At 38.0% G+C, this 24,203-nt stretch overlaps 2 protein-coding genes across 2 annotated transcripts in view; one reads left to right on the forward strand and one right to left on the reverse strand.

The window, feature by feature from the left end:
* Positions 1-940: 940 nt before the first annotated feature.
* On the reverse strand, positions 941-21,047 carry DDX1 (DEAD (Asp-Glu-Ala-Asp) box helicase 1). The gene is made up of 26 exons (XM_010191267.1): positions 21,020-21,047; positions 19,037-19,088; positions 17,973-18,036; positions 17,216-17,245; positions 16,861-16,957; positions 15,308-15,355; positions 15,092-15,175; positions 14,086-14,169; positions 13,235-13,311; positions 11,862-11,934; positions 11,670-11,746; positions 10,763-10,877; positions 10,146-10,284; positions 9,126-9,186; positions 8,207-8,305; positions 7,407-7,496; positions 6,669-6,857; positions 5,538-5,589; positions 4,960-5,106; positions 4,118-4,209; positions 3,472-3,544; positions 2,934-3,006; positions 2,776-2,818; positions 2,456-2,551; positions 1,579-1,699; positions 941-1,269 (listed from the first exon to the last, which is right to left on the reverse strand). The coding sequence occupies exons 1-26, from the start codon at positions 21,033-21,035 to the stop codon at positions 1,139-1,141; spliced, it is 2,223 nt and encodes a 740-aa protein (XP_010189569.1). The 5' UTR covers positions 21,036-21,047; the 3' UTR covers positions 941-1,138.
* A 295-nt stretch (positions 21,048-21,342) lies between these two features.
* NBAS (neuroblastoma amplified sequence) overlaps positions 21,343-24,203 on the forward strand; it is a gene marked incomplete at its 3' end in the record, with an annotated part of 53,345 nt that continues 50,484 nt past the window's right edge. The window contains exons 1-2 of the mRNA XM_010191268.1: positions 21,343-21,418; positions 24,014-24,189. Coding sequence (XP_010189570.1) covers positions 21,343-21,418; positions 24,014-24,189 — 252 coding nt within the window. The remainder of the gene's footprint in view (positions 21,419-24,013; positions 24,190-24,203) is intronic.

The following is a 24,203-nucleotide window of genomic DNA, read 5'->3' on the forward strand; positions in this document are numbered from 1 at the left end:
CAGCAAATGGTAGAACTTTTCTTCTCAAGTTCTAATGATAAGCATCCCTTGTGTGTCCCACCCCCCACCCAGTTTTGAAGTATACGAGAGATACTAAAAGGAGGATTCTACAATAACCAGTTTAGGATCAGATACCACCACAGTACATTTAATACTTAAATTTATCTAACTTAATGAGAAATCTGTGTATTTTATTATAATAGCTAGGACTCTCAGTCTGCCCTCTCCAGGTAGTATCACACAAAAAAAAAATTGTTTCTTTGCTCAACCTGAGTTTAATCTGGTTTTCAGCCTTCTGCAAGGAGACTGAATGTTTTGTGACTAGAAGTCTTCATGAGGAAGGCAAAAGGCTACTTTCATTTTGGGTTATGAGGCATTCCCAATGACCTTTGATATTTTAGGTGACAATCTGCAGGCAGTCACTGAAATTTTTAAGTATCATTAGAAGAGTCACTCGAGAAAAAAAGAAAAAAAAAATCCATATCAGACTACAGTAACTTCACCTGAACAAACTAAACCTGCCTGAGAGCAGCACAAGAGGCATTAAGTACTGCTGCGTGAAAAAGCTTTTCCTGAAGATTTATGAACTGCTCTGATACTAGCATGTTACTTTCCTCTGAAAGAATTCTACAAGTTTAGAAATATAAGACACATCTGCTTTGAGAGGACTAGTATTACAGAATCAAAACACAGTTATAAGCCTCAACTTAGGGCTTTAGGATTACCAAGAGCTTCAAATACATAATTCAGGAAGTTTTTTGTTTTCTTCTTCAGTATCTTAAATACAAATAGTGGTCTGAATATGGATGGATCTTTAAAAAGCCCAGCATTAAAAACTACAGTACTGTACTTGTATTTTCAATAAATCAAAAAGCTGTGTAAAGAATGATTCTGCAAATCAATCCCCAAGGCAAGGCAATAGAAGAGCAAAAGAAACCACTTTATCTTTGACTTGCTTTATTTTATCTAGACAACAGCTAGCACAGAGTTAACAAAGCTGAACACGCTGTTCATCATGCAAGAAGTATATATAATTTTAATCCTTTTCTAACTACTGCTACTCAGAGGCAGTATGGGATTCGTGTATTTGCAGGGTAGAGCCATTATTAACTCAAGCCTTGTCTCAAGTGTGGCACAATCAGAATGTTCTGAACAGCTGGTTAGGAAGATAGCCAAGATGCAAGAAAGATGTCTGAGCCTCCTTTTCAAGGGCAGCCAACTCTTGTACTGTAGGTGCCAGAATATCCACATGGCCTTTATACAGTCCACCTGCCAAAAGAGACACAATCTAAATGATGTGTTCAAAGCCATTTTTCAGCAGAACTAATAATGCTCAATCACAGCCATTCAGAAAGTTACTTTGTTAACTTCTTAAAAAAAAAGCACAAACAAACCAAAACAAAAGCACAGGCATGCACACACTTTGGTCACTTGCAACCCATAGATTACAAGGAATGACGCAGGAGACAGCAAAGAACTAGGAGGTTTTTTTAATCTATCATTCTGCAGTTACACAGCAGACAACCAGGAAACTGAGCACTGCATAGCAAAGTAACTCAAGAGTAGTTCAGTGCTTACCACCAAGAGCTCTTTTCTGCCCATATGTAACTTTCCCATCAAAATCATCTACTGGTACTTTTATGTCTGGTTCGACTTGAGCAATAGTGCAGTTTAAGTGTTCTTCAATCTCCCCCAGCAACTAGAGGGAGGGGGAAAAAAAACCCACAACTCTTAAAAGTACTCTTCTGGACCAAGACTTCAGTCAGACTACTGTTCTAAACAGTCACATTCAAGTAGTTTCAACAGGAACTATACACAAAACAACTGGTCACAGACACCAAAGACTAAAACATTTTTTGCTCTAGCTGACCATACAAGTTCATTTCCAGTCTCAGTATGTTTTTATCCTACCTAGAATACATTACATACTATCCTACTTATGTGAATGGTGATAGTTTACAATAGAGAGCTCACAGTCCAAGCTTATTTTACCACAGTTGCTGCATCATTCATCCTTTTTTAATGCAGAAAGAAGGGAAGCACTGTGAATTTAACAAGCATTCATACTTGGTATACAAAACCCAATGGAAATGGACTTAAGTGACACAGTACTTCCAGGTTAGAGAAACAAACGTTTTAGTTTACTTAGTTTTGCGACAAACCACCTAAAGAAAAATGTGTAACTCTTAACAGTGTTTGGTTAGGAAAACTATAGAGAAGCTGAAGATAAAACATCAACAGAATGGGCTGGGAATATTAAAGTAAGCATTTATAATTAAATAACTCATAGAAAGCATAACTTGCAAAGTTTTCTAATTTCTTCAAATTGAATCAAAGTTTATAAACACCCCAAAAACTAGCTTTGAACTTCAACTACACAGCTAAAACAAGAACTGTATCCTAACTACCAGTCTTTTAAAGGAACTGGAACAGTCTGGTTAAGCAAAATGTTTACCTGCATCTCATTGTACCATATGGTACAACCTCCTTCTTCCTTCAGTCTAGTATTATAACACCCTTTTCCACGACTACTGCATACATGATACCAAACCTAGAAATAAAGGAAAACAACTTTTAAACTTTGTGAAATAATTTAGTACATTAATTTTGATTAATTATAGCATGAAAAAGTATTCAGATATCTATTTACATTCCCTTTCAATTAAACAAGAATGAACAAGCAGTTTTCTGTTACAGGATATTAAAGTCAGACATCAGCTGTGGATAGAACTTCAGTAAATAATGTCTGCTCATTTTGCTCTGGAGTATAATTACCTTTTCCTTCTCTTTTGCCACAAGGGAGATTGCCAAACCCATCCTGAAGTATTAGGGGAGAAGAGAGAGAGAAAATTGTGTTTCAGTAACTATTACCAACTTATGAAACAACAACAAAAATCCAGAAAACAGGGTGACTACTCTGAACATACACATACCTCTCAGCTCTGCCTACTCTCCCAATTCGATGAACATAGTTCTGTTTTTCATCAGGGAGTGTGACGTTGATAACTGTGTAAGATACACACGATCCACAGAGAACACAAGATTTTTTTTTTTAATATATGAGCTAAAGTCAAAAACCAGACACTTAAAATAAACAGGATTTTGATTGCTGCAATCCCTCTCCTCAGCCGATATGCATACTTTATGTTCTATTACTGCAGTGACAGGTGTCATTATCTGCAACATCTACATTTAAGGCTTCCACTATAAAACTACTTTCTCCATGATTACTTTCTGACAGGAGTGGAAAAACAAATGAAGGCACTCCAACAATACAGAACATCATCAGGTATTTGAGAAGGTAGAGTGAACAATCAAATTAAAAGTTGTGTAGTTCAAGCCTTAACATATTCAAATTTTTAAAATGAAGCTGTAAGTCATATACCTGTTTTAACTAGCTGGCAGGCCTGCAAATATATTGAAGTTGTATGCAATTCAATTCAATAGTTTAGTTTAAAAGTGATGTCTTACCATATGGAACACCATGAATGTCAATTCCTCTAGCAGCAACATCTGTGCAGATCAAGAAACGGACATCTCCTCTCTACAAAAACAGTTGCAAAGAAGTGTCGTGCTAAATAAGCCAAACAAAATCCCAGGCAATGAAACAGTGGTCCTTTGCATTTACTTCACCTTGAAGTATGTCTGTACATTCAGGAACACTTCAAATAAAGCTCTTCCATAGTGCAATTGTGCTTTTTGAACATGAATAGCTTGGGCAATTTACATTCTTATTTTTCCCCCCAACAGCATAAGGCAAGCAGAAATAAATAAATGGCTTAATCAACACAAAGCTGTCTAATATTTAAATAATGTTTTTAATTAATATTCAAGAACCAAAAGACTTTAAAAAAATAATGTAATCTGTTACAGAGCTTAAATTTAGGTTTTATTTTAAAGGAAGCCCACCTATCCTCTCAATAAAAACTCACAAAGGTCATGCTGACTGACAGTATAGATTTCCACCTACAGGAAATTGTGCTTCACAGAATTTTAGGAAGTGGATCATAGAGCATTTAAACACACTAATTTAAACTGAGAATTGGCAACACAAATTAACATATGATTTCAGATATCAAAAAGTGAGGGAAAAGTCTTCAACAATCTGCTGCATCACCTTAAATCTGTCCAGGTTTTGCTTTCTTTCTTGAGGTTTTCTGTCACCATGCAGACAGACACATGAGAACTGATGTCCCTTCCTATCAGGGCCTGAAAGAGTTGCTATGTGTTAATAACATGATATATGACATAACACCATTCAGAACTGGAAAAAAAAGAAGTACATTTTGTGGGCAAAAGCCTCAACTCAGGGGAATTTCACTTCATTTATTATCAATTAACATAAGATTTTAATTACTCATACAGGCACTGGGGAAAACCAAGACAATTAAACAGACATCTTTCCTCCCCCTTCCCCAGAGAAAACCTGTGCAGGCATGTCTCCTCGCTCCTTCCTGGTCTAAGCTTCTCTCGTTTCTCTAAACATGTGTCTTTACCTTTCTCCTCACACGTCCTCTTTCAGCGTCCCTGTGTTTTCTCTCAGATTTCTCCTTCCATGCCTCCTTATGTGTGTCCTTTTGTACATACACTTTTCTTCCTGTGTCTCCTGCTCCTAGTAGCTATCACTCTTTGTTATATATGTTTCAGCAAAGACACCATATACTCTTCTCATTCGTTCAAATTCTGGTGCATGATGGGTTGTTTCCAGCCACTTCACAGCTATCTGGAACAGGTACTGTGCAGTTCATTGCCTCCTCATACCCACAAAGGGTATCCCTGCAGCTCCCTGCCACCAAACCCTGACTTTTATGCCCAGTTAGTACGTGAAAAAACTTAAGCACTTAAAACTTAAGTTTTATCTGTGTGGTGTCTGAATATTGGGGACTTCTATCGTACAAATTTTGATGTTGAAATAAACAGGAAAGTGAGCAGAATAAGGTTTTTGTGAAAAAATATTACCTCCACCCTGCTGGATGAAGTACTGCTCCATATTATCACAATCTATTTTAGTTCTGCAGAAGATAATGGCTTGGTCCATCTTGTGTTCTTTGATTGCACGAACGGTGTATTCTCCTTTTAGAATTTTAATAGCTTCAGACCACATTTCTAAGTAAAAGTAAAGAAGTTATTTCAGTCAAATTGTTTAAAAAAATGAAAGAGGCTTTGAACTTCATTCATTTAAAGTTTTCTCTAGCTTTTCGATAGACAGTTCAACTATTATTAGCAGAACAAGTGAGCCAGACCTTCAGCTTTTTCTTTTCCCCATCATGCTCCCCTGCTCCAAACTACTCAGAAGTTTCAGGCTACTTATACACACCAAACACTTGTTGTTTACATACCTGCAAATATATATTCAAGTTTATTTCTCTCCCCCCTAATTACAGAAACACATTTCTCTTCACAAGTACAAAAACACAGAAATAAAAATATGGAGGAACACAACTCAAGGCCAATACATACTATAATTTAGATTTACTTCATAACACCTACTAAGGATTATTTCACAAGCTACTTAGTTAACTAGTGTTGCTGATTACCTGGAGTGTTAGCGCCAGGTCGTGTATTGTCTTTTGCATGTACCTCATCAGTCTAGGGAAAAAAACAAACAAATAAACCACCCAAGTCATTAGTCCATACTTCACACAGGAAATACTTAACTCCATTAACTTACAATAAGGAAAAAGTTAAATAAAGTTTAAAAGTAATCTTAGCATTTTGTTCTCCACAAGACAAACTAATCTCCCATTAGCTAAAGAAAAGTCGTGAGTGTAAGCACACAAAACTTGTTCACAGAGAGGGACAATTATTTATGTAGACACTGGATAGAAACCACCTTTGTTCAAAGTGATGAATTAAAAAAAACAACAAACCAAACCAAACCACCAAACCTGAAAAAAAAATGTACTGTATACATAGCTGAATGATACAAATGCAGCTGTTCCTTATCTTTTTCCCTATTCTAGGCTGAATCGAATATAAACCTAAAACTCAAGTGAAAAAATAATGCTAAGACTTAATGTAAAGGCTCTAACATACCTAACAAGGGAAAGTTCCAGAGATAATGAGAGGTTAATGAAACCTATTGATTGTAACTCTAAGAGTTGCTCAGAATGAAAAAGTCCAAGGTTATTCAGAACTTGAAAACTAAAGACTTCAGCAACAACCACCACCACCTTCTCATATAATTAGGTGTCAGGTCAAAGCAGAATTTAAACTAGAGTCTCAAATGTAGTCTGAAATGAAATCCATTCCCCTAAAAATTGCTCATCTCACATAGGTTAGAGGCAAAACTAATTTACAGAATGATCTATGTAGGAAGGTTTACTTCCTACTGATAAATGAGGAAAGACAGATATTAACTATAGTTAGGCCACAGGCCATTAGCTGTGAAATGAGTGAAAAAGCAGTGCAGTGCCATTATTCCCTAGTACAAACCAGAATGCTACTCTCTCAAGACCTTCTTCAATCATATTTGTAAGACTGAGCTGTTCAGAAACTGTTACTACATCACCAGTATCATGACGATGACTACCATGTGACAAATGATTTCAGATACACCAAGCTGTTTCAACAGCTGGCAGAGATCATACAACATTAGACCCCAATTCTGAAGGTCAAATAAGTAAATATGGGTGAATAATCTTAGTTTTAACTTATAGACCACTTACTCTAATATGATTCTTGCCAAGCCTTTCCCAGAGTTTGTCAGCTTTTGGATTGACAGGCACAACTACATGGTGTACAGTTTCAGGGACAGAATCTTCTCCTTTCAAATCAACCCAGGTGGGAAAATGCATGATCTTTTCAGATAGTTTTTTCACATCAAAAGAATGTAGTGTTGCAGAGCACACAATCACCTGAGAAGAAAAAAGCCATATGGATACCATTAAAGATCAGATTTTCCCGTTACGTAGTTGAATAGCATAATGTAGCACAACGGAAAGAGTCCCTGACTGGCTTTCCTCATCACAGGAACTACCTAGCTGACAAGAGTGAAGACAAAGTAAGTTCCTTTAACTATTCTCTTACAAAGCCAGAATCATTTAAGACAAAGGAAGCAGAATTACTAAGAGCTGATGAATCAAGATTATTAGAGCATTAGAAATCATAATGGATGTAGTAACTCATTTTTAACATACATTTTTATCTCAACTCAAATACTACTAAACACTGGACTTCAAGATTTAGGATCCTAACAATACATATTCACAGGCAATTACTGAACCCAATGAACAAGTGCTAGTTTTGGACAAGAGGTGTAACAAACTGTGCTTCAAAGAAGCATGCTCTATGTCATAGTCAACAATTGAAAGCAGTGCATACCACACACACAAAAAAAAACAAACAAGCAAAAAAGAGCCAAAACCACTACAAAAAAACCCCAAACCCATGAATGAATTTTATACCTGAAGTCTCTTTCCATCTGAAGTTATCTGAGGAATCTGACTATGGATTCTGTTTATGAAATCTGAATAACCTTGGAGGAGAAGGCCATCCTACATGAGAACAAAATAAAAAAAAATAAATTTGCAATTCTTATTTCTCATTTCTCAGTATATCCGCTTGAGTCAAATAAGCAATACACTTGCAGTCTCAGAAGTACTCTCTTTTAATTATCTGAACAGGTCAATGCCTGGCTGGGATATTACTACTAAGAAAAAAAACCAACAAACAACCAAAAAAAGGCAAACCGTGCCGTTTTGACAAGTACAGCTGCTGTGCTTCACAAGAAATTGAACATCTGTCTCTGCAGCTTCTCCTGGCTAATACCCCAAAGCATTCCATCTCTGTGAATATTCAGTTGTACTACAACAGAACACAGAGGCAGGTGCTCATTTCACAGCATACTGACTACAGCATTCATTGGCTTCAAGATCTGCTGGGTGATCAAAAATGCTTCTCTCATCTTTGCCCTTTCAAGTTTCCTGTACAGTGACACGGAGAGACTTCACTACCTAGTTAACACAGGTTGAAATAAATTTTTCTGTCAGAAAAAAAACAACAAACAGCTTTACTAGAGAGGCTACAAGGCGAAAAAAATTACATAGGTTACTATGGTTACAAACAACAAGGCAGCTAACCTGAAATAGCCTACAGGTAGCTGAAGTACCAAAGGCTACAGAACAATGACATTTCACTGACTCTTTTAGGAAATGTCAGATGCATTTAAGAACAGAACTTAAGTATTGCTTAATTCTCTACGTACGGCTTCATCCAGAACCAGGAATCTAACTTGAGATAAATTAAGCTTTCCCGTTGACACCAGGTCATCCAGCCTTCCAGGAGTCCCAACGACAATATCCACCTATGAAATATATAAAGAGTATGAACTGGTTCCATAACTAACTAGAGGCATTACCAGCTCTGTCTAAATTTAAGATTATGAGACAATTAGCAGTATGGTGCTCTGTTTTCTATTATAACTTCAAAGATCCTAGAGTCATTTGGGTTGTAAGGATCTCTTGAGGTCACCCTGTCTCTACTCTCATCATCACATGCAAATCACAGACAACTTCTAAGTTGCTTTAGGTAGTTTTCCAATAAAATTTTCAGTATCTTCAAGGAGAGATATGTCACAACATATTTGGGAAACCTGCATTTAGGTTATGTGGCCATTTCACTAGCAGAACCTGCCTTTGACGGGAAGCCTTGTCTTATCTTGGGAAGCATCGTGCCCCTGCTCACTTCGTCCCTTCCTCACCCCCTAAGCTGTGTGACTTTGTTATCCGAAACCAACAAACAGATTTGTTTTTAAATGGGGATAAAATAAATCCAACTTTTGTCACTGTGGAAGTATACATATCAAGTCTATCAACCATAGAAACAAGAAGATTTTGCCAGATGGAAGGGTTCACTGTCATGAATTTAGCAACCACATGAAAGTTTAGCAATCTTCCAGTTCAAGCCTGCTTAGGAGAAAATTTGCATTTTGGCAGTTAGAATCATAGGAAAAAAAAAATATCAGTAGTGACATGGTCTCACTTCCAAAAGTGAGTCTTAAATAAAAAAAAAAAATTACTATGCTATCCATACAGCATGACTGAATTGTTCCTACTATTCTCTAGGAACAACATGGATTATTCAGAATTAAACTATTAAATCATATGAACAAAAATACAACTTACTCCTTGTTCCAGTACAGAGAGTTGATCTCTTGCAGCAACGCCACCAATAATCAACAGTTCCCTAAAATTACATCAACATATTTTGACATTTGATAATTTATTTTATTCAGAACATATATTAAACAAGCTCTGAACAGTACTTTTAAAATTCGTCCCTTCAGATGTAGTGTATTGTATTTTAATTCAAGAAGTTAGTTTTGTTACCAAATTGTATTTGATTACTTTATCACAGTTGTATTAAACAAATTAACACTTTAATGAATTTAATCTTAAAAAAGAATCTGTTCCTTAAAAATCTCAAACGTGCCAGTTTAAAGTTTCCTGTGTTCTTGAAAGCTAGAAATGCAAGTAACACTAAATAAAATGAATCTTACATCATAGTTTGCCTTTTACCATTGCTACTCCCCTGCAATTCTAGTAAAAGCACTCTTCTAAATTGACTGCACTTTAGAATATGGAGACACTTGTTCAAGTTTTATAAGTACAGTCAAAAGAGACACAACTTTAGACAAAAGCAACTTGTAGATAATTAATTTTTCAGAATTGCATCCCCATACTAATCACTGCAACATTTTTCCTGCAAGCACACTAAACAGAGCAGATCTTGTATATAACTATTTGTTGGAGATGAAAAACAAACAAAATGAGGGCAGGTGGATGTGGGGGGCACAGGAAGATGCTCAGAAATGAAGAGTGGTAAGCAGACAATCTTTCTAATCAAGAAAAGCGTGAGTATCATACACCTTTGAGCATCTGAAGAAAAACAAAACAAAACAAATACATCTGTCATACCAGAAAGATGCAGTCCACAGAATAAAAAAAAAGAACCCAACCCCTAACTGGTCTGACTGTAGCTGAAAAGTCAGAAGGTTGGTTGGCAGGAGATATTACTGTGGTTATCATCAGTCCCAGTGCAGATTAAGGTCCACTTAGCTACAAAGTGGAACACCCCCATTCTCCCCTGAAGTCATGTCCATGGACAATACCACATATACAAATTATAAACAGATCCACTGTTACCTTAATTTGGGATTATCGACATATTTTTTGAACTGCTTCACATTGTTCAAAGTTTGTTCGGCCAGCTCTCTTGATGGTTCTACAATCAATGCTTTTGGAGCATTTGGAAGGTTCTGTGTTTGAACCACTTGTGCATTTCCTAAATCAAAAAATATGCCATTAAGAAAAACTGCATTTCTATCCTGGAATTTTTTACTGGAAACAAACTTGGATTTTCTACTAATAATTTAAAACCTTATGATTCTAAATGCTTCATTACAGGGTGATATTATTGCTCAAACAGTTACGAATAGCTTCAGAGCAATATTCAGAGATTACAAGTGAGTCTTTCCAGGATAGTGGGTATACTGGTCAGGCAGCAAAATTAACTTCATTGCATAGCTTTAACACATGATTATTTTTACAACTGTACTGCTGAGTAGCTTCACTGAACTTCTCTTTTTATCTGATCCACTTCTGAATTCAAAATGTTAGACTATTTGTTGTTAAAGATGAAGAAAATTTGGAATACTTAAAGAAGTTACCAGTAAGATGGCTGTAAGACCTTGAATACAGCAGTAACAAAGCAATTAAAGTAATCAAAAGATGCTCTGTAACATAATCTAAACGTAACCTACCTGAGTGTTGTGATTTTACAACACTACCATCAGGAGCCTTGCAAAGATCAATATAGCCATCTTTTGGTGGAAACTTGAAATCTTCTTCACCAAAATTGAATTTCAATTCAGCATTCTACATTTCAACAAAGTTGTGTCATACAGACAGATTCAAGGCACCACATAAAATGAGAAACAATGCCATAATTCATTTACCCATGAGAAACCATCTAGATGAGGAGAGGAATGTGGTGTTTTCTCCCACCTTAAACACTCCCCCTCCCCAAGTCATCTAAAAGCTGCCAGACATTTTGTGTGTGGCCCTTAAAAATATTTTCTTCTACAAAATTTTTCCACATTTACAGATACGGAAATATTTTTTGAACTTTTATATACCATTAATTTTCAATGGCTAACCACAAGTTTAAAAAACAAAACACATTTTTTGCACTTGTACATTTCTCTGACCACTGAAAAATTTTGCTAGAATCTTTACTTAGTAAAAAATTATCTCAAGGAGACTAATTTCAGAGAGACACACACTACTGTAATGCTGAGAACAAATGAAACAGGAATTTTGGCACTTTCAAATTATTTGCTTCTATCTGCTGAATATTAGTATACTGAAGTTTAATACAGGCAAGACAGCAGTAGTATTAGGAATTGGTTATCCATGCTATTCTAACCCTTACATTCAAGTTTAAGTATTTGAATTTAAACATTTGATATTTAACTTGAATGTTCTCATCAAAGCTAACACTGTGGTGACCACTCCAGTAGATAAATACTAGCAGACCAAAGGAAACAGAGCGTACAAGAACACCTACAGTAACTGCAAGTGGCTATGCGAATTTTAAACACAAATAGTTAGTTACCAAAACTAGAACAGTTTTCATGATCTCACACATCTGTCATATTCCTAAATTACCTTCAGTACACAAGCTGCAAAAAGTGCCTGGTTCCTTATGTGCTGTGGGATTTCAAAGGCAAGGCCAAGGTCCTTTCCTGAAAGCAGAGTTAGTTCAGCCAGATTCCACACGTGCGCGTGTTCCTCTCCCTGCCCCTCCCCCAGTACAAGCACCCAAATAAAATTCCAAAGAAGAAAGAACATAAAACTTACCATTTTTGGAAAACTTTATTTGTCCTTTATCTAAGTCTAAGTAACACCCAATTGTATCATGCATAGTGAACTCCTAGAACAAAAAGAAGTTTGTGAAGCTAAGAGACTTTGGTGTTCAGTGTATTAAGAAAACAGTGCTCAGTCTGACAACTTTCATAGTTTTCCCACCTCTCCCTACTAAATGCTAATTTAGAGAGTTCAACTTATTCCAATAATACTGCTGCAAACAGCATGCATATTTTCATTGGATTACAAATCTTCGGTAAACTGTCTAGTTTATCTTAGACACTTAAATATTTATTGCTGCTTTAAATTTCCTTTAAAACCGAACACTCTGACAATGATAAATTTAAGTCATTTACTTGGAAGTATTCTGCATTGTGGAAAAGTGCATTTATTAACAAATGTAAATCTAAGCTTAGAGCACCAAACACAGTAACAGAAACCTTTTTGGTTTCTGTAGTATAGTATTTTGTATATTTTCGTATATTCTGTAGTATATAATATTTTGACTACATAAAAAGACTAACTCTTGCAGGATGTAGTATATACACATTATGCATACTTAAGTGCTTCATTTAAATATCCTGAAATCTGTTTCATTGTACAGATATTCAGCAAAATCTGTATATTATAAAGTGTTTCTAATTCAACAGCTCAGCAGTCGCTACTATAAAAAAAAGGCTACATTAGTTATAAAAGTTGAAGTTCTACGGCATTCAGAGTCCATTAACACCACAAAATGACTTGAGTTTCTGTTGTATTATTTGCATTTATATAAATTATGCTTAAGCATCTGAACTCTTGGCTGGCACACTACACCAAAAAACATCACAGATATTTCTGATAGACATTTTCAGAAGTGTAAGTTAAGGAAATGGTTCTAATGACAAACCCAACTCAATAGCCAGAAACAGATGATAACTAACTACATCCTATTAGCATTTAAGTACGTGTTTTGACGTATTAGACAGCTGCACGATTACTTCTACTTTAAATACTAGTAAAGAGCATACAATGCCCTCACTTAAGACATTCAAAGTATACAGACTGGTTGGTGTTATTCAAGCTAAGACTGAAATAAGTCAAGAAATAAATCCAAGAGATCAGTTAATCTCTAACCCGTAAAACACAGAAAAGGTTTATCTTCTAAATAAGAGTCAACTTGCAGTCTAGCCACAATCATAAGCCTCAAGCTGCTTCTGTTAACTCCGTTAACATGTTTTTATCCAAAAATGCTTCAATGTTTCATGGTACTTTTGCCCTCTGACCTTCCTTCGAAGTTAGCACTATTATGAAAAAAAGCTGATTGTTACAGTGCAGAACCAACATGTAAAACTTAATGTTTCTACCAATACGGAATTAAATCTTACCTCACCATAGCTGTCAAATTGCTTGTTGTGAGACTTCTTACCAGTGCCACCAAAGCCAAAGCCAAATTTATCAGTGCCTGAAGACAAAATGAAGTATAGCTTTTTATCTTTTGGGTGGCAGGTTGCATTTTTTCCTCCACATCAGCAACTGAAACGTCTAACACTACCATGTAAAAAAACCAATACGCAGTGCTAACTAAAGACTTCTAGCTTTGACATATGCTGAACTAGTAGTTTTGTACCACAGCTGTTATTGATTTTATTAGTCTCCAGTCATCTTGATTAAAAGGTTGAAATAAAAAGGAAAAAAGTCACACGAGAAAAAAACATTGCTGCCACCTTAGTGGATTTCCTCTTGCAGGAAGAACATTTGTACATAATGTTTTAAACTCTCTGATATTGCTATCCTTCCCAAGGAGCCCATTCTCTGCAAGACTAGAACAGGACTCCAATCATTCCATGTGAATATGAAAACTGGCTAGGGGATTCTTTTGAAGGAAACTGAAGGAAACATGTTTATAAATATTTAAAGGGTGAGTGTCACGAGGATGGAGCCAGGCTCTTCTCGGTGACAAACAATTATAGGACAAGGGGTAATGGGCACAAACTGGAACACAGGAGGTTCCACTTAAATTTGAGAAGAAACTTCTTCTCAGTGAGGGTGACAGAGCACTGGACCAGGCTGCCCAGAGAGGTTGTGGAGTCTCCTTCTCTGGAGACATTCAAAACCCGCCTGGACGCCTTCCTGTGCAACCTCATCTAGGTGTTCCTGCTCCGGCAGGGGGATTGGACTGGATGATTTTTTGAGGTCCCTTCCAATCCCTAACATTCTGTGATTCTGTGAAACTCACCCAAGTCTAGTGAAGCCTGCATAGTTGACCAACCAACTCTGCACAAGCCTTGGTCATGACAGGAAACTTCATAGTAGTATTTCCCTTGAAAAGAGAAAGAAATTATCTAAAATACCTAAACTTTAATTTCACCAAGGTGGTTCAGTTTGGCTACTTCCAAGACCATGCAAGTCTAATATTTCCACACCTGCTGAAAGTGTCATAAAATCCCCTATTGTGTTAGTGTGAAGAGGTTTTGAAGGTACCTGTAGGTTCTGTATGTATAGTAACGATACAGATTCTCAGAGAGCAGCAGGCAAAAGAGGAAAAGTATATGCTGAGAGGTAGTACGTGAAAGGCTCCAAAGCAGCTGTAAGCAAGAGAGACCAGTGGTTCTATCAAATCTACAAGAACTGATAAAGTCAGAACCCCAGGGGTCTGCCGAATCAGTGAAAGATCGCCAGGATGCACTACCATCAACTACTGGTGGTGTCACTTGAATCACATCCAACTGGCTGCTATGTACAGACAGGCTATAGTATTGTCTGCACATCTGATAAAATGAGACTGTTTGAGGGTCTCTCTGAACACCCACCTAGAACCACTGGAGTATCAGTAAGATGCTGCCTCTGATTAAAGAGTTGGCATTGGCCTCTCACTGTTATTTCAACCACATAAACACGAAATTTGTATGTGAAGTGTGCGAGGAAACAACTGAAAGTAATGTGTGAGTAGCTATTTCCTCTTAACACCTTAGTAAAATGTGTTCTAATGAGTATTAGTTATGATTCTGCCGCCTCCAACTTAATCCCGTAACAGGCAAGAGGTAATTTACAACAGAAGAAGAGCAAATCAGGGGTATTTGTCATTCTAAAGTCTTCAGTTAGAAGTAAATTGAGTAATGGCACGTTTGCTCAGATGGATAGTAAGTTTTAAAAGTAACCAAATACTTTAACAATAGGGAACAAGCAGGCATTTCAGTTGAAACTTCTCAAAGAGTCTTCAAAATGCATAATTTTATATCTACCTTTAGTCACACCTCTAGTCGCTCTGCATCCATGCCATTCTTTTACCTCTCTGCTTTGACAACACAAACCGTCTGATCCAATTGCTGGAAATTAAGACAGTTTTAGTTAAACAAATTGCCTAACTGCTTTTAAAGTAACTGTTCATGCATATTTTCTTCTAGTTTATTCTTTTTTTTAACCAAGTGAACATTTTCAGAAGCATTAGGACAACTCACCAAAAGCTGATCCTCTATCGTATGGGTTCATTTGCCACTTATTGAGCACTAGATTTGAAAGACAAGAACAGAAAAAACATAAAATCAACAAAGTAAGCCTGGAAAACTAAAATTAGAAGTTTGCACTGGCTTTAGAGTGTTTGGCTTAATTTTCTGGGGAGACAGCTTTGTTCTAGTGCAATTCATACACCGTAAAAATGAAGGAGGGGCACAGAAGCATAATGCAAAGATATTCTATGGAAGTTTAGATTATTCCATTAAAGAAAGCACAAATTAAAGTACTTAAAAATACAACTGAACACAATGACGACATTTATAAAATAAATGAGAGTTCCACACAATCACAATCAAATTCTGCTAGAAAATATCCAAAGCTACATTAAGAGAAATAGATTTGAAATGTATTTTCTATTTCTGCTCCAAGTTTACATTAAAATATTTTTCAGGGTGTCAATTAAAATGTCATGACTAAAGAGCTGAGATATATGTATATATAGCACATAAAGTTTCTGACTCCACAATATAAGGATTTTTTGTAAAACTAGACATTGTTTCAATTAGGATTACTGAGTGTATTTGCATTATATGCTCCTAAAAAAGAAATCCTCCTGGAAAGTTGAGTGTACTGTTACCACTGTAGCATTAGTTATAATGAAGCTGAAAGATGAGAACTTCTGTAACATTTTTGAGTGTTGTTTGTGCAGCTACTGTCACTTACATAAATCTCAATCTATAAATACCACAGAATGGACGTGGTTACTAGCTTTCAAGTTGCAAGCTTATTTAAACAGATGTAAAATAGACCCTCAAATACTGTAAGCATATTATCATGGTTACTATCCATTCTATATCAGTGGGTTCTGGCCCTGTGCAGCTCCTGCTCAGTTCAACATTTACTAGTTCAAATTTACAGCAACTCCAGATGCTGTTATTCAGCTTCCAAATCTAGCTAGGTGCCAAAAAGAATGCAACAGCTTTACTCGGCACAGCAGACTTCAAAGACACACTACATTAACCTAGACACAAAAATAAGTTTGAGCCTACAAGAGTTTTTCTACATAAGCTCACTCAGGAGCCCCAAAACAACTGTATGGTCTCACTGCTGATGTCTCATCTACCCTGGCAACTGGAAGACTTTAAGTCCCTTTTTTTACGCTGGACACTACCACCATTTCACATCTTGCAAGGCACTAAATTAACATGGTTTTCAGAAGAACACTAAAGTGTATGGTGTGGATCAGTCAGCCTGAAGCTGATGATAATAAGCATTTCTAAGAGACTGTAGTGAAATGCACCTCAGTTCTTTCGATGACTACATCAGTAAAATTACATTTACTGTTTTATGAAATATTGATATCAATTTTTTGATACCTATTTACATTATTTATTTACTATTTAGAAATATTTATTTATAAATCTATTTACATTATCCCAAATTAAGCAAAAAATATTTATCTAACAGCAAGCTAAGTTAACTTTACTTTGGGAGGTGATGGAATCAACATGTATTAGCAGTGTTCCAAATTTGAGGAGTGCGACATATAAAAACTCACCTGCTCCACCAGTTTTAATAGTTGCTTTCCCTTTCTTGCCTTCCATCTGGTCCTTCAGCGTTTCGTAAACAATCTGGATAACTGGAATACTAAAAGCCTAAAATTGAAAGTTAGTTTCATTCCACAAGTTATATAGATATTTCCAGATATACACTCAGCCTAGTTTTCAGGTGCAATAACCAGGGTCAGAAAAAATTTAAAACGTGTCTACACAAATGATTTTAAAGACTATTAATAATACTGCTTAAATACAAACACATACACATTCTCTCTGCATATATGCATACACACAAACACACATACCACCTCTCACCACTTAAAAGATTTTTACTTTCTGTTAAAGTTGATTACTTACACCAGTTTTTCCACTCCCTGTTTCAGCAGCCTATAGGAGGAAAAATTTAAGAGTTTAAACAGAGTTGCAACTTACACTGTAAGGACTCCTCTAAAGTTCTATTTTAACAAACTATAAACTAGGTTTACTTTTACTTCTGCATAATATAGAAAATCTTAAGAGAATAATGCCATTGCTTCAAACAAACTAGATGCAAATACAAACACTGAAAACCTTTACAACAGACTTAAAAAAAAAAACCATGCAACAAAACAAAAACCAAAAGCTCCCAGAGTCCACCAGAAAAAAATATCTATGTAAGTCTGATTTCTGGTGGAGCTACAGAAGATTATTGGAATTGTTACTTTGGTTACAGAATTAACACAGAGATCTGCAAAAGGGACGATGAACAAGACATATTAATCTGGTATCTTCAAGGTTACCAATACTGAAGCATTTGTTGAGGCAGTATCAGTCATGTACTATGCAGATCTGTGTCAGGTATTTATGACAAAAAGAAGTAAATAAAATCAGACAGCTCTCACTCATGTGGCAGTGCCTGTCAAGCAGTCAAAATATAAAGCCTAGAAAGAATGAATCCCATCTGCAAGAACACATGAAAACATACCAGGGAGTCAAAGCTGAAGAATATACTTTCTATTGAAGGAGAACAGGAGACCTAGTATAACTATGAACTCTTCTGGAAAGAAGAGAACTGACCACACAAACAAGTAAAAAACATAGGCTTTCTACAAGTAGGGCTATCCTCCATACATACCATAAGAACATCACCACCTCCCAGGATCAGTGGGATGGATTCTGCTTGGATATCCGTAGGAAGACTAGAGGAAAGAACACATTAACACAAATCAATGCTATCATTAGAAAAAAAATATTTTTGCTTATATAGGAGCTCAGAGAAATAATGGTCATCTACAAGATGGGAAAAAGCAGGTATATGTTATTCTTCTTGGCTTGCAGCTAGCAAGGAGCCAAAGGATTCCATTTACAAAAAGCTTGGAACAGGACATGTACCTTGACAGGCAGTAACTACTGAATGCAGTGGATTCAGCTGCACCCTGACAAGAGGGCTACATCTCACACCAATCACTATGCTGAACTATAAAAGAAACAGATTAATTACATATTCCCTGCTTTCCTTTCTTCAAGTGAGTTTCACTTGTAGAGTCACTTACACAGCCCTCATTTAGAAGATTCCTATTCAAAACTGGAAAAGAAAGTAAAGACAACTAAACATAACCAGCATTTTCAGACAATCATATCTAATTAATATCATGCACAGGAGAAAAGGAAACTACATACACTAAGATTGTCCATACTGATAATGTTATGAATGACAAGTCAAAACAAACTCTGAAGTCAAAACAAGTCAGCTAAACAAGTAAGTAAAACCAGGAAGAACAACTTTTGTAGAAGACTGACACACAAGCATCAACTCTGAAGAACACAAATTCAGACTACACTCTGGAAAACATTTACTTAACTAGCATCAATTTTGTAACAGTATTTCACTCAATAATCCCACAATACATAATAAACAAACCAAAAGCACAGAGGTAAAAGCACAGAGGCTTTTCTCAAACAAATGACACTGAAGCATAACCAGTCATGCTTTGCTCGTCCAAGTTTAAATGTTATCACTGCAGACACTATGTGTTCTTCAGTCATTCGCACTGAAAAGCAGTGCATGACATGTAATGACAGTTAAAGGAAAACACATCTGCTTCATTTTAATGTGACAGCAGAGGTATTTTAAGAAGCATGTCATATGTTGCTGAGGGCAAATTAGACTTTGCCAGGCCCAAATGCATTCCTACTTACAGCCAGTCCATCTCCTCCACTGCTTGAGCTATCTCAGGCATAACACCCATTTCTGTAAGACAAGAAAAAAAGAACAAGCAGTGTTATTTATGTCAACATGGGCCAAAAGATGTTCCAAGTGTCAGCACTTCCAACAACAGACAATTTAAAAAGCATTCTTTTTGGCAACAGCACATGCAGCCTTCTCTACAAAACTCAAGTAATAGATAAGAAACATTCTTCCTTCCCTCACATACAGTTTTGACATTTGCTTCCACTAACAGCAGAGTAAGTCAGGCACACAGGAAGCACAGAGGCAGATGCTGACATAGCAGCAAAGCAAACACACTGGGAACAGAGTACCATTTCAAGGGCAAGGTGCTTATCTTTGCATATTTAACGAACTGCCTAAGCAAACAACAGGGAAGACTTTGTTTATCACAAACATCCTGACTTTCCCATAGATGCAAAGTTTTCAAAAAAAAAGAAAAAAACCTGTATCATGCAAGGACTGAAATTCAAGACATTTAAGCTTCTTTTCACCAAATCTTGCCTTACGCTTGCAGCACACATATTAACTAGACAATGCTCTGATTGTCACACTGTTACTAATCACAATCCAGCTTTTTTTCCTTAGATACTCCTTCTGGCAATCTCATATCAAGGTCTGATGGTTGTACCTCAGACGAAAGTCAAATACGAAGCATAATAACATTCATATGTTGATAAAACAAATTATATTCAAAAATGAAAAAAAAGACCTGCAACTATGCAATAAGGGCAAGATGAAAGCAGATCTTAACCAACACAAACCATAGTATTATACCATCAAAATAACAATTTAACTGCTGGTTATCTTTTCACGTGCATAGGATTGATCTAAATCAATTTCTTTAAGCATAACTAAGTACCTTTCTAAAGGGAGTTTTTACACGCTAGTCTTTACACTGTCACATGCTGGGTTTCACATGTACACACAGAGAGAGCTGGGCTGACACATACAGACGTATGCAGCCAAAAATTATTCTTCCATTTGCTATAATACAAATGCTATAAGAAACAGGTTTTATTTATAACATGATTTTAGAAAGCTTTAATATTTTTAAGTATCAGTCTGCACTCCTACAAAATTGGACAATCCAGATAAGCGAAAAGTTTTTTCCATAGCAATAAAATAGCTACTGACTGCCAAATATACATAAAACCCTACAATATGTTTTCCATTTTTAAGATACTTCCAGTTCACATAGTTTAATCCAATATACAGTGTAAGGGTTTAATCAAACTTTTTCTCAACTACAACCAAATTAATCCTGCTGTCCAGCATCTAAACTCATCTCTAGATCTACATAAGAGGCTTGAGCATTTCCCTCAGAATTAAATATAAAGTCCAGTTAAAAGAGACAAAGTGAAAACTTCATGTACAATAAAAATTTACAGTACTCTAATATTGATCGGTCTCCTATGTGTGCATGTATGTGCATGGGGGAAAGACAGTGATGTTTCCTCCTTCAACTGCAAGTTTATAGATTGTAGTTTATACGCGTATTTTAAACCACATCACAGAACAGAGCTACTCCTGTAACAACCGGTTACTGCCCACTGCAATACACAGAACTGTTATGAGGAGCCTCCTATTAGAGAAACCAGTCATCCTGAGGAACAAGCCTGATTTTTATGCCGTCCCGTTTGACGGGCCCGTGCCTATCACTAAAACCGGCAAATCCATTTCAACATCCGCATCTGAAGGCCTACAAGAGGCCGAGGGGCCGAGAAGAGCACCCGCGTCCCCACAGTCCTCTCGACCAGTCACACACTCCAGCGGCCCCGCACCCAGGGCAGGCCCGGGGACCGCCGCACAGCCCTGACAGGGCCCAGCCGCCGCGGGGAGAGCGGGAGCCGCCACCCTCGCAAGGCGCCGGCAAGTCCAGAGGCGAGAAGCTCCGCCGGTGCGGCACTGCCGGCGGCAAAGCCGTGGGCACCCCCCACCCGAACACCACGTACCCGAAAACGCCGCCATCTTCGCACCACAGCCACCGCCAACCACCACCAGCCGCAAGGCGCAAGCGCTCAACCCGTCCGCCGGTTTATGGCGCCGGATGGGAGGCAGAGGCTCCGCGCCGCGGGTTCCGGCCCGGCCACTTCAGGCCCAGGGAGGCGGGCTCAGGCGTGGCCCTATAGCCAACACACCGAGGGCAAACCCGAAGGAGGAATAGTTTTTGTTCCGTTTGGAGATTTTTAGGGTGCACTCAGGTCACCTGGTGACGATTTGAGCACTTTTCTGAAAGCCCAGCGTGTTTTATTCCGCTGCAAATGAAAGCTGAAGCATGTCTGTGGTGCCGGGCCTTGGGGGCAGCTTCACGCAGGAAAGTCAGCGGAAAAGGCAGCCTGGCTCACACCCGGGTAACTGCTGCTTTAAACACCAAGTGTGTGTTCCAAAGGAGAATCTGCTTTGCATTTGCATCGTCATCTTGTCATTTTATTGCTGTCATTTCCATTTGCATAGTTTTCAGCAATAAACGTGTCTGGCAGAAAGTACTCAAGTTTTACATGAACAAAAGTACCTTCACACGTAGGTAACGCCAGCTCATTTTTTCAGCCATATGTTAATGGGGATACATTCTTCGCCAGTTTTTACAGAAGTTTCCCCAGATTCCGCACAATCTTTTTCTAGTATAACTTCTAGTGAAGTTAAAGACAAGAATCTCTAGGGTGTCATTATAAAAATAAAACTACATTGCAAATGAAAAGATGCAGCTTCTACCACGAATCATTTCCACTTTTGCTAAGTGGAAGGCACATCATAAAACATTACCTACTGTTTTCCATCATGAAACACAACTAATCTTTTCTAAGGCAGTCCCCAGGTACAGTCACATCTGGTTCAAAGGCCAAATAAATGTCAGCATCTCTGACTGTAGTTCTCTTGACTGCTGTGTTGTAATTTGAGAACTGGTTTTGTCCTGGAGGTTTATTTCAAGTCCTTTTTTGAAACACTCACTGAGCCCTACTAACTGTTAACTTCTGCCATAGAAACCAGGTGTCGTGCAGAGAAAAACACAGCAGGTATTTTGTATCTTTAGTACCAGGGAGTTTGCATCATGATGGCTTCTCATATATTAATGATTCCCTTGGGTGTATCTTCATTTGATGCGCTTCCTTTCTTTCACTATTATCTGCTGTATCTGTCAATCATTATTTTGCTTGCTTTTCGATAAATGACAAATCTAATAATTTGCAAAGATACAGACACGGATAATCTATGTATTCAACTGTTATTCTGAGAAAATATGCTTGTAGGCAGAGCTCGATATCAATACGTTGTGCTGCTTGTTGGCGTGAAACCCAGAGTGTAATTTACTATGTCTTCCACAATTCTTTGCAATTTATGAACGTGATGTTATACTATTTGCCACTGCTTTACAAGCTACATTGTCAAATACAGCTAAATAAATGTTATTAAGCAGAGAGACAATGAGAAAGCATTTTTTTCTCAGTAGTTTCTTCCTGAACTATTTCCCACGCATCCAACACAGCTTTTCTATTGCCCTGAATCCCCAGTTTCAGAATTTAATTTTTAGGTTAACTTAATTCTAGGCTGCACAGTTGCCTATGAGACTAAGAGGCTAAATTAGAGTACTGGAGCAGAAGTGGCAGAATGTGAGGTAATTTTCTTTCAATTTTATATACACTTTATAAAGTTGCAGAAAGGAGACCAAAACCTTTGTTCTTTCATAATAATTTATAAACAGGCTCATTTTTATCTGCTTATGATAGCTCAGCTCTAGGACTGCAAATGTCTGTAGGACTGAAATATTTAGAAGTTCTACATAGCATAATTAAAGTTGGAAGAACAATTTGTAAAATTTTTTACTTTTTTTTTTTTTCCTTTTCAGTAAGTGTTTATTCAATACACTCAAGCCTTTACTACATTGAGTGTTCCTTACCCTAACTTTTCTATCAGCTTTCTGGACAGCCAACACCAGGCTGCAGCTGCAGGTATTTTGCTGGGCAGTCCCACTGAGAATCACAGAATCACAGAATGGTAGGGGTTGGAAGGGAACTCTGAAGATCATCCAGTCCAAACCCCTTGCTAGATCACCTAGATCACCTAGAGAAGATCACACAGGAACATGTCCAGGGAGGTTCTGAATGTCTCCAGAGAAGGACACTCCACAACCTCTCTGGGCAGCCTGGTCCAGTGCTCTGTCACCCTCACAGTAAAGGAGTTTTTTCCTTATGTTTAAGGTGAACCTCCTCTGTACTAGTTTGTGACTATTGCTCCTTGTCCTGTCACTGGGCACAACCAAAGAAGAGTCTGGTCCCATCCTCCTGATGCTCACCCATTAGATATTTGTGAGCCTTGAGATCCCCCCTCAGTCTCCTCCAGGCTAAACAGATCCAGCTCTCTCAGCCTTTCCTCATATGGGAGATGCTCCAGTCCGCTCCTCATCTTAGTGGCTCTCTGTTGGACTCTCCAGTAGTTGCTTGCTCTTCTTGAACTGGGGAACCCAGAATTGGATGCAGTATTCCAGATGTGGCTCCACCAGAGCAAACTAGAGTGGCAGGATAACCTCTCTCGACCTTCTTGTTAAGAAGGCCATGCCAGTGGGGTGGCCATGCTGCCAAGGTGGCCCTTGATGTTGGCATCTTGCTGCCAAATGGTGGTGGGCACTGGATAAAAGGGCTCCAGAGATCCCTGGGGCAGCAGAAAAGCTGTGGATCTAAAGGCTCATTTGTATATGCTCTCTGTAGGTGTACATTGTATGTTATAATTGGTTGCTGTCTCCTCCTTTCTTGCCCCAAAAGTGCATCCCACGCCTCATGGCTTAGAGGGAAGGCTGAGGTCTCTGAAGCTGCAGCTGCCACACTTCAGAAGAGCTGCTGAGGCACTGGGGGCTCCTTGGCCTCCACTGAGGCAGTGAGGGCTCCTCAGTCTCGCTCCCTTGCCCTCAGCTTCGAGCGTTCCCTGAAGCTACCCCTTTCAGGGTTTCAAAGCCGCTCAGGCAGGGAAGGCTACAGCCTCTTACCCCACGGCGAGGCGAGGAGCAGGGCTGCGCCAGGCGGGCTCAGCCGGCGGTATCGCCGAAGGAGTTAGAGGCTGCCCGCTCCGCGGAGCTGCCGGGCGTTGCTGGTTTGGTCTCCGCCAGGCACCGTCGTCGCTGCGGTGCTGGGTGGGTGGGGCCCC

The sequence above is a fragment of the Mesitornis unicolor genome, unplaced genomic scaffold, assembly GCF_000695765.1.
Source record: "Mesitornis unicolor isolate BGI_N332 unplaced genomic scaffold, ASM69576v1 scaffold5309, whole genome shotgun sequence".
Taxonomy (NCBI): domain Eukaryota; kingdom Metazoa; phylum Chordata; class Aves; order Mesitornithiformes; family Mesitornithidae; genus Mesitornis; species Mesitornis unicolor.

What these genes read in the sequence shown, in the direction of transcription:
- DDX1 (XM_010191267.1), bottom strand. An exon ending in GTCGATAATCCCAAATTAAG is followed by an intron (nt 9,187 to 10,145) that starts GTAACAGTGGAT and finishes ATGTAATTTTAG; the next exon opens with GGAACTGTTGATTATTGGTG. An exon ending in AAAACCTGGACAGATTTAAG is followed by an intron (nt 3,545 to 4,117) that starts GTGATGCAGCAG and finishes CTGTTTTTGTAG; the next exon opens with AGAGGAGATGTCCGTTTCTT.